The sequence below is a fragment of the Diabrotica virgifera genome, chromosome 10 (assembly GCF_917563875.1).
Source record: "Diabrotica virgifera virgifera chromosome 10, PGI_DIABVI_V3a".
Classification (NCBI taxonomy): domain Eukaryota; kingdom Metazoa; phylum Arthropoda; class Insecta; order Coleoptera; family Chrysomelidae; genus Diabrotica; species Diabrotica virgifera.
In genome coordinates, this window is record NC_065452.1 from 33,784,593 (window position 1) to 33,803,384 (window position 18,792).

Below are 18,792 nucleotides of genomic sequence, written 5' to 3' on the forward strand. Positions count from 1 at the left end.
TTTTTGTCTTCTATTTTCTAGGTTCTCTCAGTTTGATCGATATTGTGTCATCTACTGCGCAGATAGCGCGATGTAGAGTAGATGTCTCAGCCTGCATCTGAAAATAAGTTCTTAAATTAGCATTTGTTTATCTAATTGCTCACCTATATCCGTAAGTCCTCTTACTCCTAAATACCGTGGTAATGTCGTTCTTTCTACTGCACTTCGAGAATGGTGTTTTTGTGCCTTTGGTGTGTTTTTACTTTTCGCTTAAGATTTTCTATGTCCGTTTTTGTCCACTTAACAATGCCAAATGAATAGCTAAGCGCGGAACATGCGTAGGTGTTTAGTGCCTTAAACAAATTTCTACTGTCAAGGTGTGAGCGAAGCAGCTGTTTTGCCCTTCGTATAAACTCCGTAGTTATCTCTGTTTTCATTTGTTTATGGTCAATTTTCCGCGCTTGCTTTACTCCAAGATATTTATACATATAATTTTCACCCATGGCCTCGATATTCTGACCATTTTGCATATAGAATCCTCCTGGCTGTACTTTTCCTCTGACTATATTTAAAACACGGCACTTGTCTAGTCCGAAGTGCATACTAATATCATTAGAAAATGATTCTACAGTTTTTAGAATATCATCTAGTTGTTTTCGAGTGGAAGCCATTAATTTCAAATCATCCATATACATACAACAGATGATGAAGCTTCACCACCGCATTGTTGTTATTTTTTATGTTAAAACCTGCGTCAGTTGAGTTCAACAGATGAGATAGTTTGCAATTTGTTTTATTATATTTATTGTTTTTATTATTTACTAACGTAAGATTCTAACTTAATTCTTGTTTTTTATTTCTAATGTTTTTATTTATTTACATTGAATATTAATTTGTTTTGTTGTATAATCTACTTCCGCAATAATTATGATATATTTGATTTAAAATGAATTCTAAGATTTTTTTGTAATTGGGCAACAATGTCAACTTAGATCTCTGATGTAGATTTAGGTTTGTTCCAACTCGATACAAAACCGTTTTTGAACCGTTACGAGTATGCGCAGTAATGAAAGATGTGTTACTGCGCATAATTATTCGTTATTGCGCATGCGCGTAACGATTCAAGAACGATTTTGTATCGAGTTGGAACAAACCTAATGACGTGCAACAGTATGCGCCAGAGACACACACACGCAGCTGCGCAGTGAGACAAACCCCAGTTCATGCTGTTTGCAGTAACAAAATACACGTTGGTCTTACCCCGAATAAAAATCAAGGAAGTACACAATAGATTTCATATGCCAACTTTTGTTTCCACCCTGATAAACACATATGCAATATTCATTGAAATTAATAATTTTCTAATAAATATTTTATTGTACAAGAAACTATATACAAATACTATAACACATTATAAAAATAAAACATTACAACTGTTCTTTTTGTTGTCTATCATCTTTAAACATATTTTTCAATTTTTCTTTGGTCTCTAACGATTTTTGGAAATTTCTTTTTCTCCTTTGGAGCCTTTCTTGCTTTAGACATTTTATCATTTGATGATCCTCTGAATTACATATCCCAAAAATTCTTAAAAATGGGTGCTAAAAAATTATTACACATTAATACATTGTATTTCTGATAATATTCAGTTTTTGTTTATATACTCCAATGATTATATGGAGTGACAATTAAAGGAAAATTTATATACAGTGTGTCTGCGTAACTTTGAGCCATATGGGAAACTTTTTTAATATCAATTTACGAAAAAAAGTTATTCTTGATAAACTGCTCTGCATAGTCTCTCTGCAATCATCAGATGTCTTTTATCAACAGTAGGTATACGTAATATGTCAAAAAATATGAATGTCAGTCAAGAGTAAAGTGCCTTTATATTTCACAATATCAAAAATTGTTATTAATAAAAGTTGTCTGTGATTAAAAATTATGTTATAATATGCAATTATGTACATTCTTCTAATAAAAAAAAAAATTAAAAATTTTTCTCAAATTACGGATACCCAACATTATTTTTTTATAACTCCAGTTATTATTAATTTTAGGAAAAAAGTTGTTCTTTATAAAAAGTTCTGTATAGTCTAACAAAAAAGATTCAATTATAAGATATCACGTTTTATCAATTTTATACGAGGTATGTCAAAAAATATAAATTTCGCTAAAGAGTAAAGTACCTTTATTTTTCATAATATTTAAAATTGTGATTATAAAAAGTTGTTCGCAAATAAAAACTCTGTTTCAATATGCAGCTACATCATTCTAATTGAAATATTGTACTATACTCTTGAGTGAAATTCATATTTGTTGACATACCTAGTATAAAATTGATAAATTTGATACCTTATGATTGCATTCTAGTTTTTAGACCATTCAGACATTTTTATAAAGAATAACTTATTTTAGTAAAATTTATAATAACGGAGTTATCATAAATCAAAATGATGTTGGGTACCTATCCGTAATTTGAAGAAAATTTTCAAAATTATTTTTTTAAATATAGAAATGTAATTGCAAATTATAATATAATTTTTAATTTCCAACAACTTTCCTTAATAACAATTTTCGATATTGTGAAATATAAAGGAACTAAAACTCTGTAGACTCTTCAGCGAAATTCATATTTTTGACATACCTCATATACTGTTGATAAATTTGATATCTGATGATTGCATCTTAGATTTTAAACTATGCAGAGCAGTTTATGAAGAATAACTTTTTTTTGTAAAATTGATAATGAAAAAGTTTCCCATATGGTTTTAAGTTACGCAGACACACTGTATAATAATACAGTATTTATTGACTTCTACATCATATGACATTTCACAACAAAATCCATATACAGTAAACTACACGGCATATAAAATTTCAGTGTGGTGTTATTTCACTGAGAACTTTTCAATAGTCAGAGGATTAAAGCAAGGAGACGGGCTGGCACCTCCTACACTGTTCAAACTGAATCTGGAATATGTGATAAGACAGTTAAATAGGGCTTTTCATCGATTGTCATTTGTTTCGAGCTTCTGTCATTTATTGTATAATCTGTGTATAATATTAATATACACGGATTATACGACATATGACAGAAGCTCGAAACAAATGACTGTGAATGAAAAGCGCTATATAGAAAGAGTTAATCTCCTAACAAATAAATCAATACAGATTGCCGCCTATCCAGATGACATCAGTTATGTCTTGCAGAACAGAAGAGGTGACAGAAATATATTCACAATTAAAAATAGGGGGAAAAATATTTGGGAGTTGCATTAACCTTTCCGGAACCGTGCCATAAAAACTTACGCTTCAGGCCGTGCGGGGTAACTATGGTACCCCACTAAAATACTACAATAATTCATTTAAATTATACATTATTGTTTGGAAGTTATATAATAAAGCACTCAAATAAGTAACGGAAAGGTTAAACACGCATGAAACAGAAGAACCAGTAATTCAAATGAGAATGGTAAAGGGAAACAAAGCTTATTTTTCACTCGCCCATGTCTTTTGCTCCCAAAACATACACTGGATATTGAAAATCAGGGTCTACAAAACTATGATCAGACCAATAGTATGTTACAGATGCGAGACATAAGTGATGACAGACAACACAAAAATAAAGCTGGAAGTTTTTGAAAGAAAGTCCTAAGGAAGATATTTGGACCTATTAACGAAAACAGAATATGGAGATGCATGAACTCTACCAACTGTTCAAAGAGACACTGATCTTAGAATTGGTTAAATTTCAAAGACTTCGACAGTGAGAAGATGAAGTAGCAGTGTACCGGGTGTCCCAATAAGAATGGCTCTCGGCCATATCTCAGGAACCGTTTATAGTACAGTTTTGAGAAAATAATATTTATAACAAAAGTTTCCTCGGGAAAAGCCTGGAAATTATTTTCATAATTGTAGGTCCACCGCTAGAGGGCGTAATTGAATCTCAAAAATTAAAAAATCAAAATTTTACAAAATTTACCTAATGAAAGGGCACTGGAAATCCAATCACCGTATTCTTCATAATATTCTGCGCATATTTGATTTCACAAGTTTAAGTCTACCTTTGCAAATAAGAGGTGGTGGTGAGTGGGAACCTTCTTATGAAAAAATGGCTGTAAGTCCGGTTCTGCTAAATCGAATTTTGCATACTTGGTCTTTTTGAAAACAGCTCTTTTTCGTCTATGTAACTGTCTTATTTTCGAAATAGCCTAATAAGTAATATGCAAGCTAGGAGGCGTTATTTAATTATTTTCAGAAATCTAATTTTCTTTGGAAAATATTTAATACAAGTATGCATTTTTTATCCTGTATTACAAAATTAGACTAAATTAGCAACATAAAACCGAAAACCGCATGTCGATACAGTTTTTCTATCTCGAGATATCTTAAGAAATGTGTAAATTTTAAAAAGGAAAGGTAAGGAAACTATGGAAAAAAACAAATAAACATTTTCCAGATGTAAACGTATATAATTAATTAAAACAACAATAAGACAAACAATACTACAAAATATAACAAAGAAATAAAAGCAACGAAGAGTAAATGCTTGCATCGAAAATGATGAGCCACAATTTAAACATTTAGGTCGTCACTAAGTAAGCAGTTGCTTTTATTTCTTTGTTATATTTTATAGTGTTGTTTGTCTTATTGTTGTTTTAATTAATCATATACGTTTACATCTGGAAAATGTTTCTTTGTTTTTTCCATAGCACACTACTTTTCCTTAACTTCGTTTACTGGTGACATTAACAGTTGTTTAAAATTTACATGTTTCTTAAGATATCTCGAGATAGCAAAGAGGTATCGACATGCGGTTTTCGGTATTATGCTGCTAATTTTGCAATACAGGATTAAAAATGCATGCTTGTATTTAATATTCTTCAAAGAAAACTAGATTTCCGAAAATAATTAAATAACGCCTACTAGCTGGCATATTACTTATTAAGAAGATATTATTATTTGAAAAAGAGCTGTTTTCAACAAGACTAAGTATGCAAAATTCGATTTAGCAGAACCGGACTTACACCCATTTTTTCATAAGAAGGTTCCCACTCACCCCCACCTCTTATTTGCAAAGGTAGACTTAAACTTGTGAAATCAAATATGCGCAGAATTTTATGAAGAATACGATGATTGGATTTCCAGTGCCCTTTCATTAGGTAAATTTTGTAAAATTTTGATTTTTTAATTTTTGATATTCAATTACGCCCTCTAGCGGTGGACCTATAATTATGAAAATAATTTCCAGACTTTTCTCGAGGCAACTTTTGTTATAAATATTTTTTTCTCAAAGCTGTACTATAAACGGTTCCTGAGATATGGCCGAGAGCCATTCTTATTGGGACACCCGGTACACACAATATCTGATAGACCCTGCTGATTTTTTTCTTTGGTTTTATTTTTATCCCATAATACTCTTCAATAGTGCCATTGCTCTTTTTCCTTGAATATTCCTCTCTCTAATTGTTCCATCTAATGTTCAGTTATAGATAAGTTTTATTCCCAGATTTTTATATTTCCTACAATTTTGTACTTCTTTTACATTTAATGAGTATAAGATTTATTTGTTGTCTTCTTCTTCTATACTGTGATTTTTAATTTCCTTCTAATCCCCACTTTTTCTACAAGCTTTATCATATACTCTGAAGGTTATCATACTCTTGCGCAATTATTACCTGGTTGTGTATAAAATTAAGTTTATAGAGTGCAGTTATTAAGTGAGAGACCCCTGAACGAGTAGGGCTTCTAATCGTCCAAGTGTGGCTATACTTCTGGAGCCAGGGTACAGAAACAACCGTTGTAGCTGTTTCTCAGATGATGTGTGGTTCTTCGATAGTGGTGTATTTCCATAGGTAAAGGTTCAATTTTATTATGTAATGAGTCAAAACACTGCTAGTACTTCAATATGAATGTATTATATTACTACCAAAACATTATTCGAATGGTATGTCGATGTTAACAATGGTTGAAATCATTTATTTGCTCTGAATCGTAATGAAAACGTACAACTTACAGTTTTGACATCGTGTGTGTGCTCTGGATCGACCAGTTCGGTCGGCGGTTGAAGGTGTAAGAGATCTAGTTTTGGGTGTGCAGGAAACTCGTAGGTTCAAAAAGGTTGGCCAAAACAGGTCAAGATAGTGGCGCTACGAGGGGAAAGAGGTATGAGCGTTGTTCCCAAGATCAGATGGTTGATTAAATTCAAACACCCCCTACTTCTGCATTTCTTTTACTGTTATAAAAATATGTTAAACAGTGTGGAAGAAAACCAGCAACCTTGTTTAAGACTTTTTATTGTTATAAAGCATTTGCTTACCTTATGTTTTCCTGTTAATGTTTATTGTTGTGTAGTTATTAATTGTTTCAACAATGTTTATTAGTTTTATAGTTATGATGGTTTTTTCATCACTTTCCATAGGGTCAATCCATGCCAAGTGGTCCAATATAAATTAAGTTGGTTGCTTGACTATTTTTAATATTTTTTATTTTTCTACCTTTTAAACTTCTGTCTGTGGAGACTACAGAATTCCATTTATTTTATTTTTAAAAAATTTAGTTTGCCGATGACGGCCGTTTTTGTTAAAGCGTATTATCATTTTCATAGAAAACATGGCTTCGCTCCTTAGCCAATATTTTCACTGAGGTTTGTCCTAGAACAATAAATCAAAAACCAAACTTTTTAGAAAAGTATGCTCTAAAAATCCGCCTGTAGCATAATTTAATTTCAAACTACCCTTAATGTCTTAAATGAACCTCAAAGTTTGAAAAGGGAAACTGATAAAATTCCATTTTCAGCATTTTTTTAGCAACATAAGGCAAGCCGATACTGGTTTGTAATTTTTTTCTCCAAAAGACATACGTACATACCTTAAATAAAGAAAGTTTGAGCTTTGAGACTTGAGTAAATTTTTTCAAAAAAAATCTCAAAAATGTAATTTTTTGAAAAATCTGAAAGTTTGACCCCTTATATCTCTGATGGGCACGGATGAAAAAATTTGAAATTTGGCTGAATGTTAGCCCCTAGCAAGTAGAATAAGGAGTAAAAATTTGGAGTTCCAGACTTACCTCATATAGGAGTTACAGGCCTGAAAAAATGGTCAAAATTTGAGCGTTTGCTGGCAGGGTAATTCAAATTCAAATAAACTGTCTAATGAAATAAAAATTAATCTATTTTCAATAGATTTTACAATGAATAAAAATGTATACAGGGTGGGCCAAAGAAAAGAGTTCACCTTGATATTTGTCAGTTATTAGATTTTAAGGGAATGCCGAAACATTTTTTTAGATTATTTACAATTTTTATTTTTGAATTAATTTTTTTTTTATATATATATTTCATACGTCTCCATGACGTGTCATCTTCAGTGACGTCATCCATCTGGGCGTGATTACGTAATCGATGATTTTTTAAATGGGAATAGGGGTCATATGTTATCTCATTTGAAAGAGTGTTCAATTCTCTGTTCAGTAGCATAAACAATAATATAATTATTTATACAAGATGGCCAAAAAATAATTTTTGAATTAAATTAATTGACACAAAAAGAAGAATGTATGTAATTTATTTAACTCAAAATACATTTTATTGCTGTCATAAAATAGAAGAAAAAAATATTATTTGGCAAATAAACATTGCTTTTCGCTTAAATTAAATGTTCAAACTATCACGAGGTAGGTGGGAGGCTGTTTGTGATTTAATTTAACCGAAAAGAAATGTTTATTTGTGAAATAAACATTTTTTCTATTTTCTGACAGCAGTACAATGTATTTTTAGTTTCCACAAGACCCCTATTCCCATTTAAAAAAATCATCGATTACGTCATCACGCTCTGATGGATGACGTCACATAGTATGAAATATATCCCAAAGAGTTGCAATATAATAAAAATAAAAATTAACCTATTTCGGCATTTCCTTAAAATCTAATAGGTAACTATTGTGAAATATCGAGGTGGACTCTTTTCTTTGGCCCACCCTGTATAAATTTGTATTCATTGTGAAATCTGGTGAAAATACATTAATTTTTATTTCATTAGACAGTTTATTTGAATTTTAATTACCCTGCTCGCAAACTCTCAAATTTTGAACATTTTGATTTTTGACCATCTTTTCAGGCCTGTAACTCCTATATGGCCTAAGTCTGCAACTCCAAATTTTTACTTCTTATTCTACTTGCTAGGGGCTAACATTCAGCCAAATTTCAAATTTTTTCATCCGTGCCCATCAGGGATATAAGGGGTCAAATTTTGAGATTTTTCAAAAAATTACATTTTTGAGATTTCTTTTTGAAAAAAATTTACTTAAGTCTCAAAGCTTAAACTTTTTTTATTTAAAGTATGTACGTTTGTCTTTTCCAGAAAAAAATTACAAACCATTATCGGCTTGCCTTATGCTGTTAAAAAAATGCTGAAAATGGAATTTTATCAGTTTCAGTTTACCTTTTCAAACTCTGAGGTTGATTTAAGGCCCTTTAATTTTTTTAGAGCATACTTTTCTAAAAAGTTTGGTTTTTGATTTATTGGTCTAGGACAAACCTCAGTAAAAATATTGGCTAAAGAGCGAAGCCACGCTTTAACAAAAATGGCTGTCATCGGCAAACTAAATTTTTTTAAAATAAAATGAATGCAATTTTGTACTCTCTACAGACTGCAGTTTAAAAGGTAGAAAAATAAAAAATATTAAAAATAGTCAAGCAACCACCTTTGGCCACTTGGCTTGGATTAACCCTATAGTAGTCAAGGGGACACTATCACAGGCTATCTTTAGGTCTACAAATAGAAAATGTAAAAGTTCTTGATCATAGGCTAATTTGTTTTCTATAAATAATTTTTTCCATATACTTTACCTAGTGTATTATTCACTGTGATGCCTCAATAGTTTTCACATTTATTTGTGTAATTTTAAAAAATAGCTGAGAGGTAGCTTCCTTTCTATTCAGATGGTAGGTATTTGATTCTCCAAAGAACCAAATGACTATACACAGAATATTAATTAGACCCGTAGTAACCTACGGTTGTGAAATCTGGGTAATAACAAAAAAAGATGAAGCCCACTCAAGAAATTTAAGAGAAAGATACTCAGAAAAGTATACAACCTTGTGCAAGAGGAAGACGGCAGAATCAGGAGAAACTACGCAACTAATTAATTAAATGAAGGGTACAATATTGTAAAAGCAGCTTCACATCAATGCTATGCAAGTCTCATGCTATGCAAGTCCGTCTTGCATAGCATATCTCTTGCCTTACCTGACTTTTTTACATCAGAGCTATTTCTGTGCAATTTTTGATATAACTTTCATTGTTGCCAACAACAGAAATATACCAAAATATTAACTTTAGATATTTCAGTCCAACATTAAATATTGTTCTGAAGCTATTTTCTTGTGGAATTTTGCAATTAACTAGTTTTTATGGGAAATATGCCACAATTTTACTAAATAAATGATTTTATTAACGTTTCAACGCCCAAATCGGGTGTCATTGTCAGAATGCAAAAAATATTAATGCATTAAACAAAAATGTTGTTGCTTAGTAAAAAAATTCTTCTAATAATTTATTTATACTACTATACTACTACTATCGGTTTACAGCGTTCTGCGACGCCTTCCGACTCCTAACCGCCATTCTTCTCTGTTTAACCATAGACCTGGAGGAATTTCTCTTTCCTCTAGTTCTTTTTCAATTCCCTCCCTCCAGCTTCTTCTCGGCCTTCCTCTTTTTCTTCTTCCTTGTGGTGTCCATGCCAAAATCTGCTTAGGGATCCTGTCATCTGGCATTCTCTGTACATGGCCGTACCATATTAGTTGTTTTGTTTTTATGTCATCAATTATTGTATGTGTGACTCCCATCATTTCTCGTATTCTCTCATTTGGTATCCGATCTCTTCTTAATTTGCCTGCTGCTCTTCTCCAGAAGTCCATTTCTGTTACTAGTAGCATTTTCTCCGTTCTTTGTTTCAGTGGCCAAACTTCACTGCCATATGTGATTATACTTTTAAGTATGCTATTATTGTATATGAGCTGTTTGTTTGCTTTAGATATTGTCTGGTCCCACAGAATGCCGTTCATCATGGATATGGCTTTTCTACCCTGTATGTTTCTGTCTTTTACAGCAGCATCGAGTGTTCCATCTTGAGTTATCTTCATGCCCAGGTACTTGTATTCATCGCAGTGTTTAATTTCTACCCCATTGTCTAATGTAATGGGACTGCTTTGTTCCTTTGTTGCCAATATTTATAAATAACTCATAAATATTGGCAATATCATTTTAGTCTTCTACTTTAAAATGTATAATATATGTCTGAATTGCCGATATATAAATGAGTCAGATTATAGTTATTTATGTACCAAGTCAGTAAAGTGACTCTTTATCGAAAGAGTCTGATATTATGAGCCGAGCGAGCGTAGCAAGCAAGGCGAATAACAGACGAGTTCGATAAAGAGTCTTTACTGACGTGGTGCATACAAAATTTTATCGCCAATCATAAAAAACATTAACACTTACTTAATTACATCCTTTTAATGACAAAAAGTGTGTGTACTTTGTACGCACCAAAGAAGTTATATTTCTGTTATCATGATTTCAATGAAATAAATATATTTTAAACAGTTTTATCGTATTTATATTTAAATAATACTAATTTTAATACTTAAAGTAAAATACCAAAAATTAAAAATATCCTTAATAGTTACGTCATTGTTTATGAAATGTAGCTTCCCGCAGCGAAGTTGCGTTTCCCGTGATGAATAGTAGACAATCTAAATAAATATATTTGCTAACAAATTATCAGTACCTACATATTTATCACCGTCCTATATATAATCGAATTAACAAAAACACCATTTATTACTATATATATTTGCATTAATACGAAACTTAAAAGATTTAAGAATTCTTTTACTTTTACACGAAATAAATATTTCGTATGACAGTGACAGTAATGACAGTAGGCTCTTGCATGATGGCTGATTTTGATGTTTAATCGATAGTTGTTAGGTATCAATATTGAATACCTAATTACTAAATCTGTAAAGTTTTGATTTATGTTTTATAAATATAATTGCAAAATACTACAGAATTTCATTTTCTGACATAAATTTAATTAATAATAACGTAAATTTTGTACAATATTTTTAATAATTAAAGTAAATAAATTTTAAGGTCACTCAAATAAATAATCTATTACTGCCATCGACCAATTACATTCAATCTCAGTTAATTTGATTAATCGCGGCAGGTAAAGTAAAATTCTTCTTTCAGTACAATAAAGTGTTACTTTACTGCCGCAAATGAGTACAATAATGAATGACTTTAGTGACGGTTGGCGATAAAATAAATTATTAGAAGAATTGTTTTACTAAGCAACAACATTTTTGTTTAATTCATTAATATTTTTTGTATTTTGACAACGACACCCGATTTGGGCGTCGAAACGTTAATAAAATCATTTATTTAGTAAAATTGTGGCTTATTTCCCATAAAAACTAGTTAATTAACATTAAATATATTCAAGTATAAATCACAAATTATTATTACTTCCAATAAATAACATTTAAATTTACAAAATAAGGTTGTTTTATTCTAAACTGTAAATTTTGTTATATTGGCAACATGAAATTTGACAACTTACATCAAATACTACTTACTTACTTACTTACTTACTTACTTACTTACTTACTTACTATCAAAATAGCATGAAAAATAGAACATATCGAGGGGTTCTAGCGAAAACCCGATAAATACCAAAATTATGAAATCCGGTATTTTTATTTCTGCTGTAGTAAAAACACGTCTCCTACCACTGGTAAATGTTATTATTTGATATTAACATTTTTAAGCACAATAACTAATAAAAACCAAACATGGTAAAAACCGGTAACTCATATTTTTAAATAACACCAACCAGATATATAACTTTACTGATAAAAATACTTTGTTGTAAACATATTTATAATATGAGAATCCGGTAGAATCATTTATCTTCTTTTTCCTGTGTAAAGTTACTAATTTTATTAGAAATATTTCTAAGTTAAAAACTGATAATTAATTTTATCGGAGATGAAGATTACAAAATTGTTCATTTTGACAAAATATATTCATGCGAAAATCCGATAAAGAATTTTAGACTATGATAGTTTATTGAATTTCAGCACACTTTTTTCCTGCGAAAACCCAGTAAAAGATGGCGTAAATTGACAATTGAATATTATGAAAACAAAAAAGCGGTTAGAATGGGGCCCATATTTATAATGAAAAACAAACTCATAGCTTCCAAGGTACCAGAGCAAATCAATTGTAGTAAATTTAAATTTAAGTGTACTGAAAAGTTGTCTGAAGACTATTGAAACTGTAGAAATTACTGGAGTCTAGTAGTAGTAGTAGTATAGTATAGAAAAATTTTTATTTTGTACAATATAACTGTCAAACTAATTAGGACTAGACTTCCATAAACCCTAAAACTTCCCAAAGAAAGGAACTAACATTTAGTAAGAAATGTTTCTTTCCAATAGCTTACCATGAATGAATTCTAGTGTGTCAAAAGTTTTTAAAAAAAACGCTGTGTATGTGTACCTACATTCTCAGATTATATAATAAATGTTGTGGCTAACAGTGATTCTACTGGATGATATTCTAAAGAAGACAATAGCTGAAAACGGTAACCAGTTAATAAAAATATCAGAAGATATTGGTTTGAATTAAAAAAAAAACTCCTACTCTACGCCCTAAAAGGCTAAAACAAATTTCACCCAAAAAGCAACCATAGACTTACTTACCAACTCCGGGCAATTTACCAAAGTTATATAAAAGTATCTTTCCAATAAGTGAAGCAGAGAAAACGGATTTGATAAAGATGTGCCAAGAAAATATTTTCCAGAGGAGGTGCATGCTTGAATCACAAATTTAAAAACCGGTAATTATATCGTAGATCGAATTCCAGACGTAATGATGTGAGAAAAATCGGAAGAAGACACATTTTACCTTTTAATTTTCTAAAAAGAATGCAGATTAATTTATTTTTGTTGGAATAATATACAATTAACTTTTATTTTATAATTACAAAAATTCAAAATAAAAACCAATAAAGTCAAATGTTATACTCATTCAACGAGGTAAAACCCGATAAATATCACGTTTTATTTTTTTTTGTAAATACGTTTTTATAAATTAAACTTAAAATAAATTATTCTAACTAAATATTAAATTCTCTACCATTTGGCTATAACAAATATTTGATAAAACTTCCTATGACGATTTTAAATCTTCTTCAAACTTCCTAAAATCTTTAATCGTGATTCTCTCGAAACAATGGTTTTGTTAGTTATCGGGTTTTCGCTCGAACCCCTCGATATTTTAATTGTTCGTCTAGCACAGGAATTGCATTGAAAAGAATTGAATAGCGTGTGGGCGTGCGCAGTTGCATGGTCTGTCTTGCATGGCTCTTGCCTAGCATGAAAATGGCATAATGTAAAACTGTTTTAAGATTTTTGAAAAGTCAATGACTGTCATGGCTGGAACATGTTTGAAAGCAAGAAGATATTGAAAATATAACAATGGAAGCCAATATGAAGACAAAAAAAGAAAGCTCAGCACGAGAAGGTTGGATGATATGGACGATGACCTGAAAATTATTAATGTAAGACTATGGAGAAAAAGGTCATAAGAGAGATCTGAATTGAAGGGCATAGTCAGATAAGCAAAGACCCATTCAGGGTTATTATGTCAGAAGAAGAAGTTTGCAAAGCTTGTTAATTGGCTATTTTAACTCTTTTCTGCACACCGGATTGAAATTTGAACCACCAAATTTTTGCTACATGTTGCACAGTGGTCCACAAAATGAACCACTTACTAATCTATTTTTATTTATACAAGATGTTTGTATTATTACTTATTCTCTGCGTAATCAATTAAGGGGGGTATAGTATTTTTGATTATTTTTTTTTTATTGGCTTATTTGATTGTAAATATTTTCAAGAGTATACCATTAAAATTTCAAGTTAATCCGAGCAAAATTGACGGAGATATGGATATATACAAAAATGTTCTTAGTATTATATTGACAAAACTACATTTTTTTAACCGCATTTTCTGAAAAACATGTTTTTTTGAGGCGGTGTACATCATAACTCAAAAAGTAATGCACCGATCTTTCGAAAAGGACATCGCACACATCTTATGGAAAATATAATGTCACTCAAATTCAATAAAATTTATACGATTAGATTCGTTTTAATATAACGATCAATTCTTATCATTGCGCCAACTCTTAATTATGATTAATTACGGCGCAAATTGCAATTAAAGTTTATCGAAATCACATTTTTGGAGTCCATAAAATGTTAGTTTACAATCATTATTGCTCTGAGTGCTATTCATAACAGCTTAAATCCCGCTGGGCCTAAGCGGATTAGTGAAACTAATCCGCTGATTTATGGAGTACCGAAAATCTGGGTATTTTAAAATATTTTTTCTCTCTCTAACTTATGTACCTACCCATTTGATTTCAGATTTATTTATATCAATTTCTGCTCTTATTTTTGAAAATAGAGAGTTGGCGCAATGATAAGATTTGATCGTTAATTTAAAACGAATCTATTGGTATAAATTTTATTGAATTTGAGTGACATTATATTTTCCATAAGATGTGTGCGATGTCCTTTTGCACACTTCTTTTTTAGATATTTTACTAGGTAGTGACGTCGAGTTTTTGCTTATTTTAATATTCTTTTTGTTTATATTACCATTTTTCTCTTTACCGAACACACTTTTTTTTTGTTTTTTTCGATTTTTTCACTTTAAAGTTATAGCATGAATTTAAAAATCAATATAATTATAAAAACTCGACGTCACTACCTCAAAAAACTCTTAAATTAAAATAATCTTTTTGGTTTATATGTTTCAAATGATTCTGTCCGAAGATATGAGGTTTGTTCCTACAAAGAATCACAAACTAGTTCATGACAGTTTCTGACTGCTGCACAATACGCATGTGCGAATTCAACCAGCCGCGAACTAGTTTGTGATTTTTGTTGTAACAATATTCTACCGAGCTGGCAAGTTGCCTAAGAGCAGTGCCCAGAGAAAAGAAAAGAAACAAGAAGAAAGCATTCTGGAAAACAGAAACTTTAACCTTACTACTTTACACCACAACACGAGCAACGAGCACACCTTTAACAAATACTATGGACAGTCCATAGTATTTGCTGTCAATCATTGTTTCGTAAATTATAACAAAAGTATAAAACACTAAAATACAATATGTACTTAAATCAACAAAATAACCAAAACAAAGGTAAAGGTACCTCTTTGATATAAATATAAATAGTTATTTAGTGTGAGCATGTGAATGAATCAAAATTAGACTAATTGCGCATGTCCGTGATTACCAGTTTGCAGAAAGTTTGGAAACTTTTCAAACTGTCAGAAACTAATCTCAAACTGATTAAATATTTCATGGAACAGTGTACTTTGTTGACTAGTAATCAGAGAAATCTTGTTGGAACGGCGAAATTATTATTGCGCATGCGTCTGACAGTCAGTGACAGTTGGAAACTTCTGCAGGCGGATCACGAAACTCGACTCGACTAAATCGACTTAACTCGTTATCGAGTCTATTGAGTTGTTCACGAACCTCGAACGAGTAGAAAATCGAGTTTCTCGATTGTACCTAACTTCTGTTCAGTTTATGTAGGCAACCGAAGACTCGTTCAAAACGTTTATTTTCGTTGTTTAAGGTTAAAATAATTGTCGTTATTGTTGTTACGGTTGATTTAAATTGAAATAACAATGTCAACTAGACCAACCCCAAAACAGTGGGAAATTTTATTAGATTCATTTTTTCTGGGCTATACCAAAATTAAATTCCTCTCCCAAACACCTTTGATATGACCCTGTTGCGTAAAAACGTAAACTACATACACAGAACTATACTTTCTACAGTTATTCCTCTAGCTACTCTTCTCTCTGCTACATGATGGCTTACAAATTGGATGAGTATTGATGCTAAGTCCTTAGAGAGTCTGAATAACTCTATAAATCTATTTTCAGGCAGTTCAAATGCAGTTTGTCTGAGTTATCCACGTTTACGAACCAATGCAAGATTTTCTTGCCTTCTTTGAATTTTCAGTAAATGTTCTCGAACAATTGGCAGCATACTTGTTATTTTAATTAAGAAATTAACAAATTTGGTCCAAAGCACTTGTGATTTTATATAAGATTAAGTTTTTATAGAAAATAATTACAAATATAGAGTTTTTATATAAAATAAAAATTTCATTTCGTATAAAACACACTAATAATTACTAGCATAACCTTCAAAACTGGTTAACTCGACACCTTTAGGGTTGTCGAGAGATTTTGGTAGAGTCGAGTCGATTTATCGAGTGTCGTGAAACAAAGTTCCCGATTATCGAGTTAACTCGATCGACTAAAGTCGATAATCGAGTTTCGTGATCCGCCTGCTGTAGGAACAAACTTATTGTGTACACCGCAAATCACCTTCTTTTTTGGATCATCTACTACTTAAAAATGACGCCACTGCTTCATTTTTTAATATTTTTCAATAAAAATTTAACTGAATAATCTTCAAGTGGTGTTCTTTAAGATATCCTTTTACCCATTTAATTTAACCCTACCACTTTCAAGGGAAAACGTTTTAAAATTATGCAAAAAAACGCAGAATTAACTATAGCCCCCCCCCCCTTAAGTGTAATCATTAATTGGTAAAATTTGCACAGTTTAGTTATCAGCCAAACACAGATGGTTATCAGTTTTGTTTCTTGAAAAGTGAGGTCGTTTTACATGTGTAACTGAATGTTTCTGTGGAGCAAGAATCTAGAAAATCTCATGCAGCAAGAGTTCCCTATATGCATCTTCTTTTCTAGAGATCTAGAATTGTGGACAAAATACCTTTTGGTGTAGCCATGTAGATATCTTTTAATTTTAAGAGCCGTTAGCTTCCAGTATTTGTTTTTTTCTTAAAAGTAGTTATTCATTATTCATGATCCTTTAGTTTCTTTCCCATGTTTTTTTAGGCAATCTTTCTGCAATAATGCATTTATGAAATGCGATATTGTATTTATAAACCTGATATTATAAAGATTTGTAAATTTTTGAAAATTAGGAGTCGGTAGAATGGAAGATTACTTAAAACCACATAAGACACTTTTTTGCTAAAACTCGTCTAAATACCTTACCTCATTATGGCACTGCTTTAGAAGTTTAATTAACTCATTGCAATTTTCGCTATGCAAATGGGGAGATAAGTCTGTGTGCATATTTTAATACTGTTATTATTATTTGACCTGTTTCACCTGTTTGTTCCTTCTCTATTTATCTGGTCTAAAAATTATAATTGAAAAATAAATGTAAATAAATGTTTTCTGTCAAATGTAGTGACACGCGACACGGTGACGGTGACAGTGACACTCATGTCATGTCAGTTGTCAGTGACAAATGACAGCTTATATTTTTAGTTTTTGCTTAAAAAAGAAGATATTCAGTTTTGATGTCACAGAGAGAGATAAAATATAATATTTATTATTATTATCACAGAATACATATAGTACACAGAACATACAAACTCGTAACAGCAACAGGGACGAATCAAAATTATAGGCATAGAGCTAGCGATATAATAAAAAACGAATCATTATTTTCAAGTTTTGTTTTTTTTTTGATAAAATAAATGATATTCTTTAAATTTTGAATAAGAAACGTCAAATAGAAAGATTAAAGTTAAATTAATTAAATCAGTATACCTAAGTTATATAAAAATAAATTTAATAAAAAATAATGCTAGTAATACAGCATTGCTGTACTCTCCCCTAATAACACAAAACATTCCAGGAATGTTCCTAGAAGGTACACACAGGACATTGAAAACATCCCTGGAATGTCTCCAAAAGCACACGAATGTCCTTGGAAAGTCCCAGGAAAGTGCTGTGTCAGCATTTTAAACATTCCTTGAATGTCTTGTTGGAACATTCCATGAATGTCTACGAATGTTCTTTGGACATTCACAGTATATTTTTTAGACTGAATGTCTTGTTGGAACATTCCATGAATGTCCACGAATGTTCGTAGGACATTCACAGTATATTTTTTAGACATTCTCTGAAATATATCGTCAGTGATGTGACAATACCTCCTATATGTTTTTTCATGAGTTTTGCAGGAGACGAGAAACATTTTTTAAGGCCACCTCCTGTTTTCATACGTAAGTTTTGACTTGCTTTGTAGTAAATAGATAGTTGAATTTACTACAAAACAAGTAAAAAAATATATGAAAACAGGAGGTGGCCCAAACAAGTGTTTAGTCTCTCTTACAAATCTCATGAAAAAACAGATAGGAGCTATTGTCACATCACTGACGATATGTGGCCATACCATATAATGCATCCTTGATAAATATAAACATTTTTATTGCACAAAATATTTTAATACATTTTTTTAATGTAATTTACTGATATTCCTATAAAAAATGTGTCACATTTGCTTTGTAAACCTTTCTTTTGCCTTTCGTAGCCACATATTCCGTTTCCTTCCTGGTTTTTTTGTAGACCACTTCTCTCAGCTGATTCTAAAAAAAATTAAAATAAATGGTAATTTTTCCATCCTTTACAATTAACAATCAGAAGAAATATTGTTTACAGGTAATAATATGGATAAATAATAAAATAAATATTAAATATTTAAATAAATAAATAATATTTTGTATTTTGACAATGACGTCCGATGTGGAAGTAGAAACCTTAATAACATTATTTTTTCAAGTAAATTGTGGCTTATTTCCCAATTAGAATAGTTAATA

At 30.9% G+C, this 18,792-nt stretch overlaps 1 protein-coding gene across 1 annotated transcript; it reads right to left on the reverse strand.

The window, feature by feature from the left end:
* Nucleotides 1-1,336: 1,336 nt before the first annotated feature.
* On the reverse strand, nucleotides 1,337-17,415 carry LOC126893206 (COX assembly mitochondrial protein 2 homolog). The gene is made up of 2 exons (XM_050663171.1): nucleotides 17,177-17,415; nucleotides 1,337-1,580 (listed from the first exon to the last, which is right to left on the reverse strand). Exons 1-2 carry the CDS (start codon nucleotides 17,255-17,257, stop codon nucleotides 1,407-1,409), a joined length of 255 nt encoding a protein of 84 aa, XP_050519128.1. The 5' UTR covers nucleotides 17,258-17,415; the 3' UTR covers nucleotides 1,337-1,406.
* Between the last annotated feature and the right edge of the window lie 1,377 nt (nucleotides 17,416-18,792).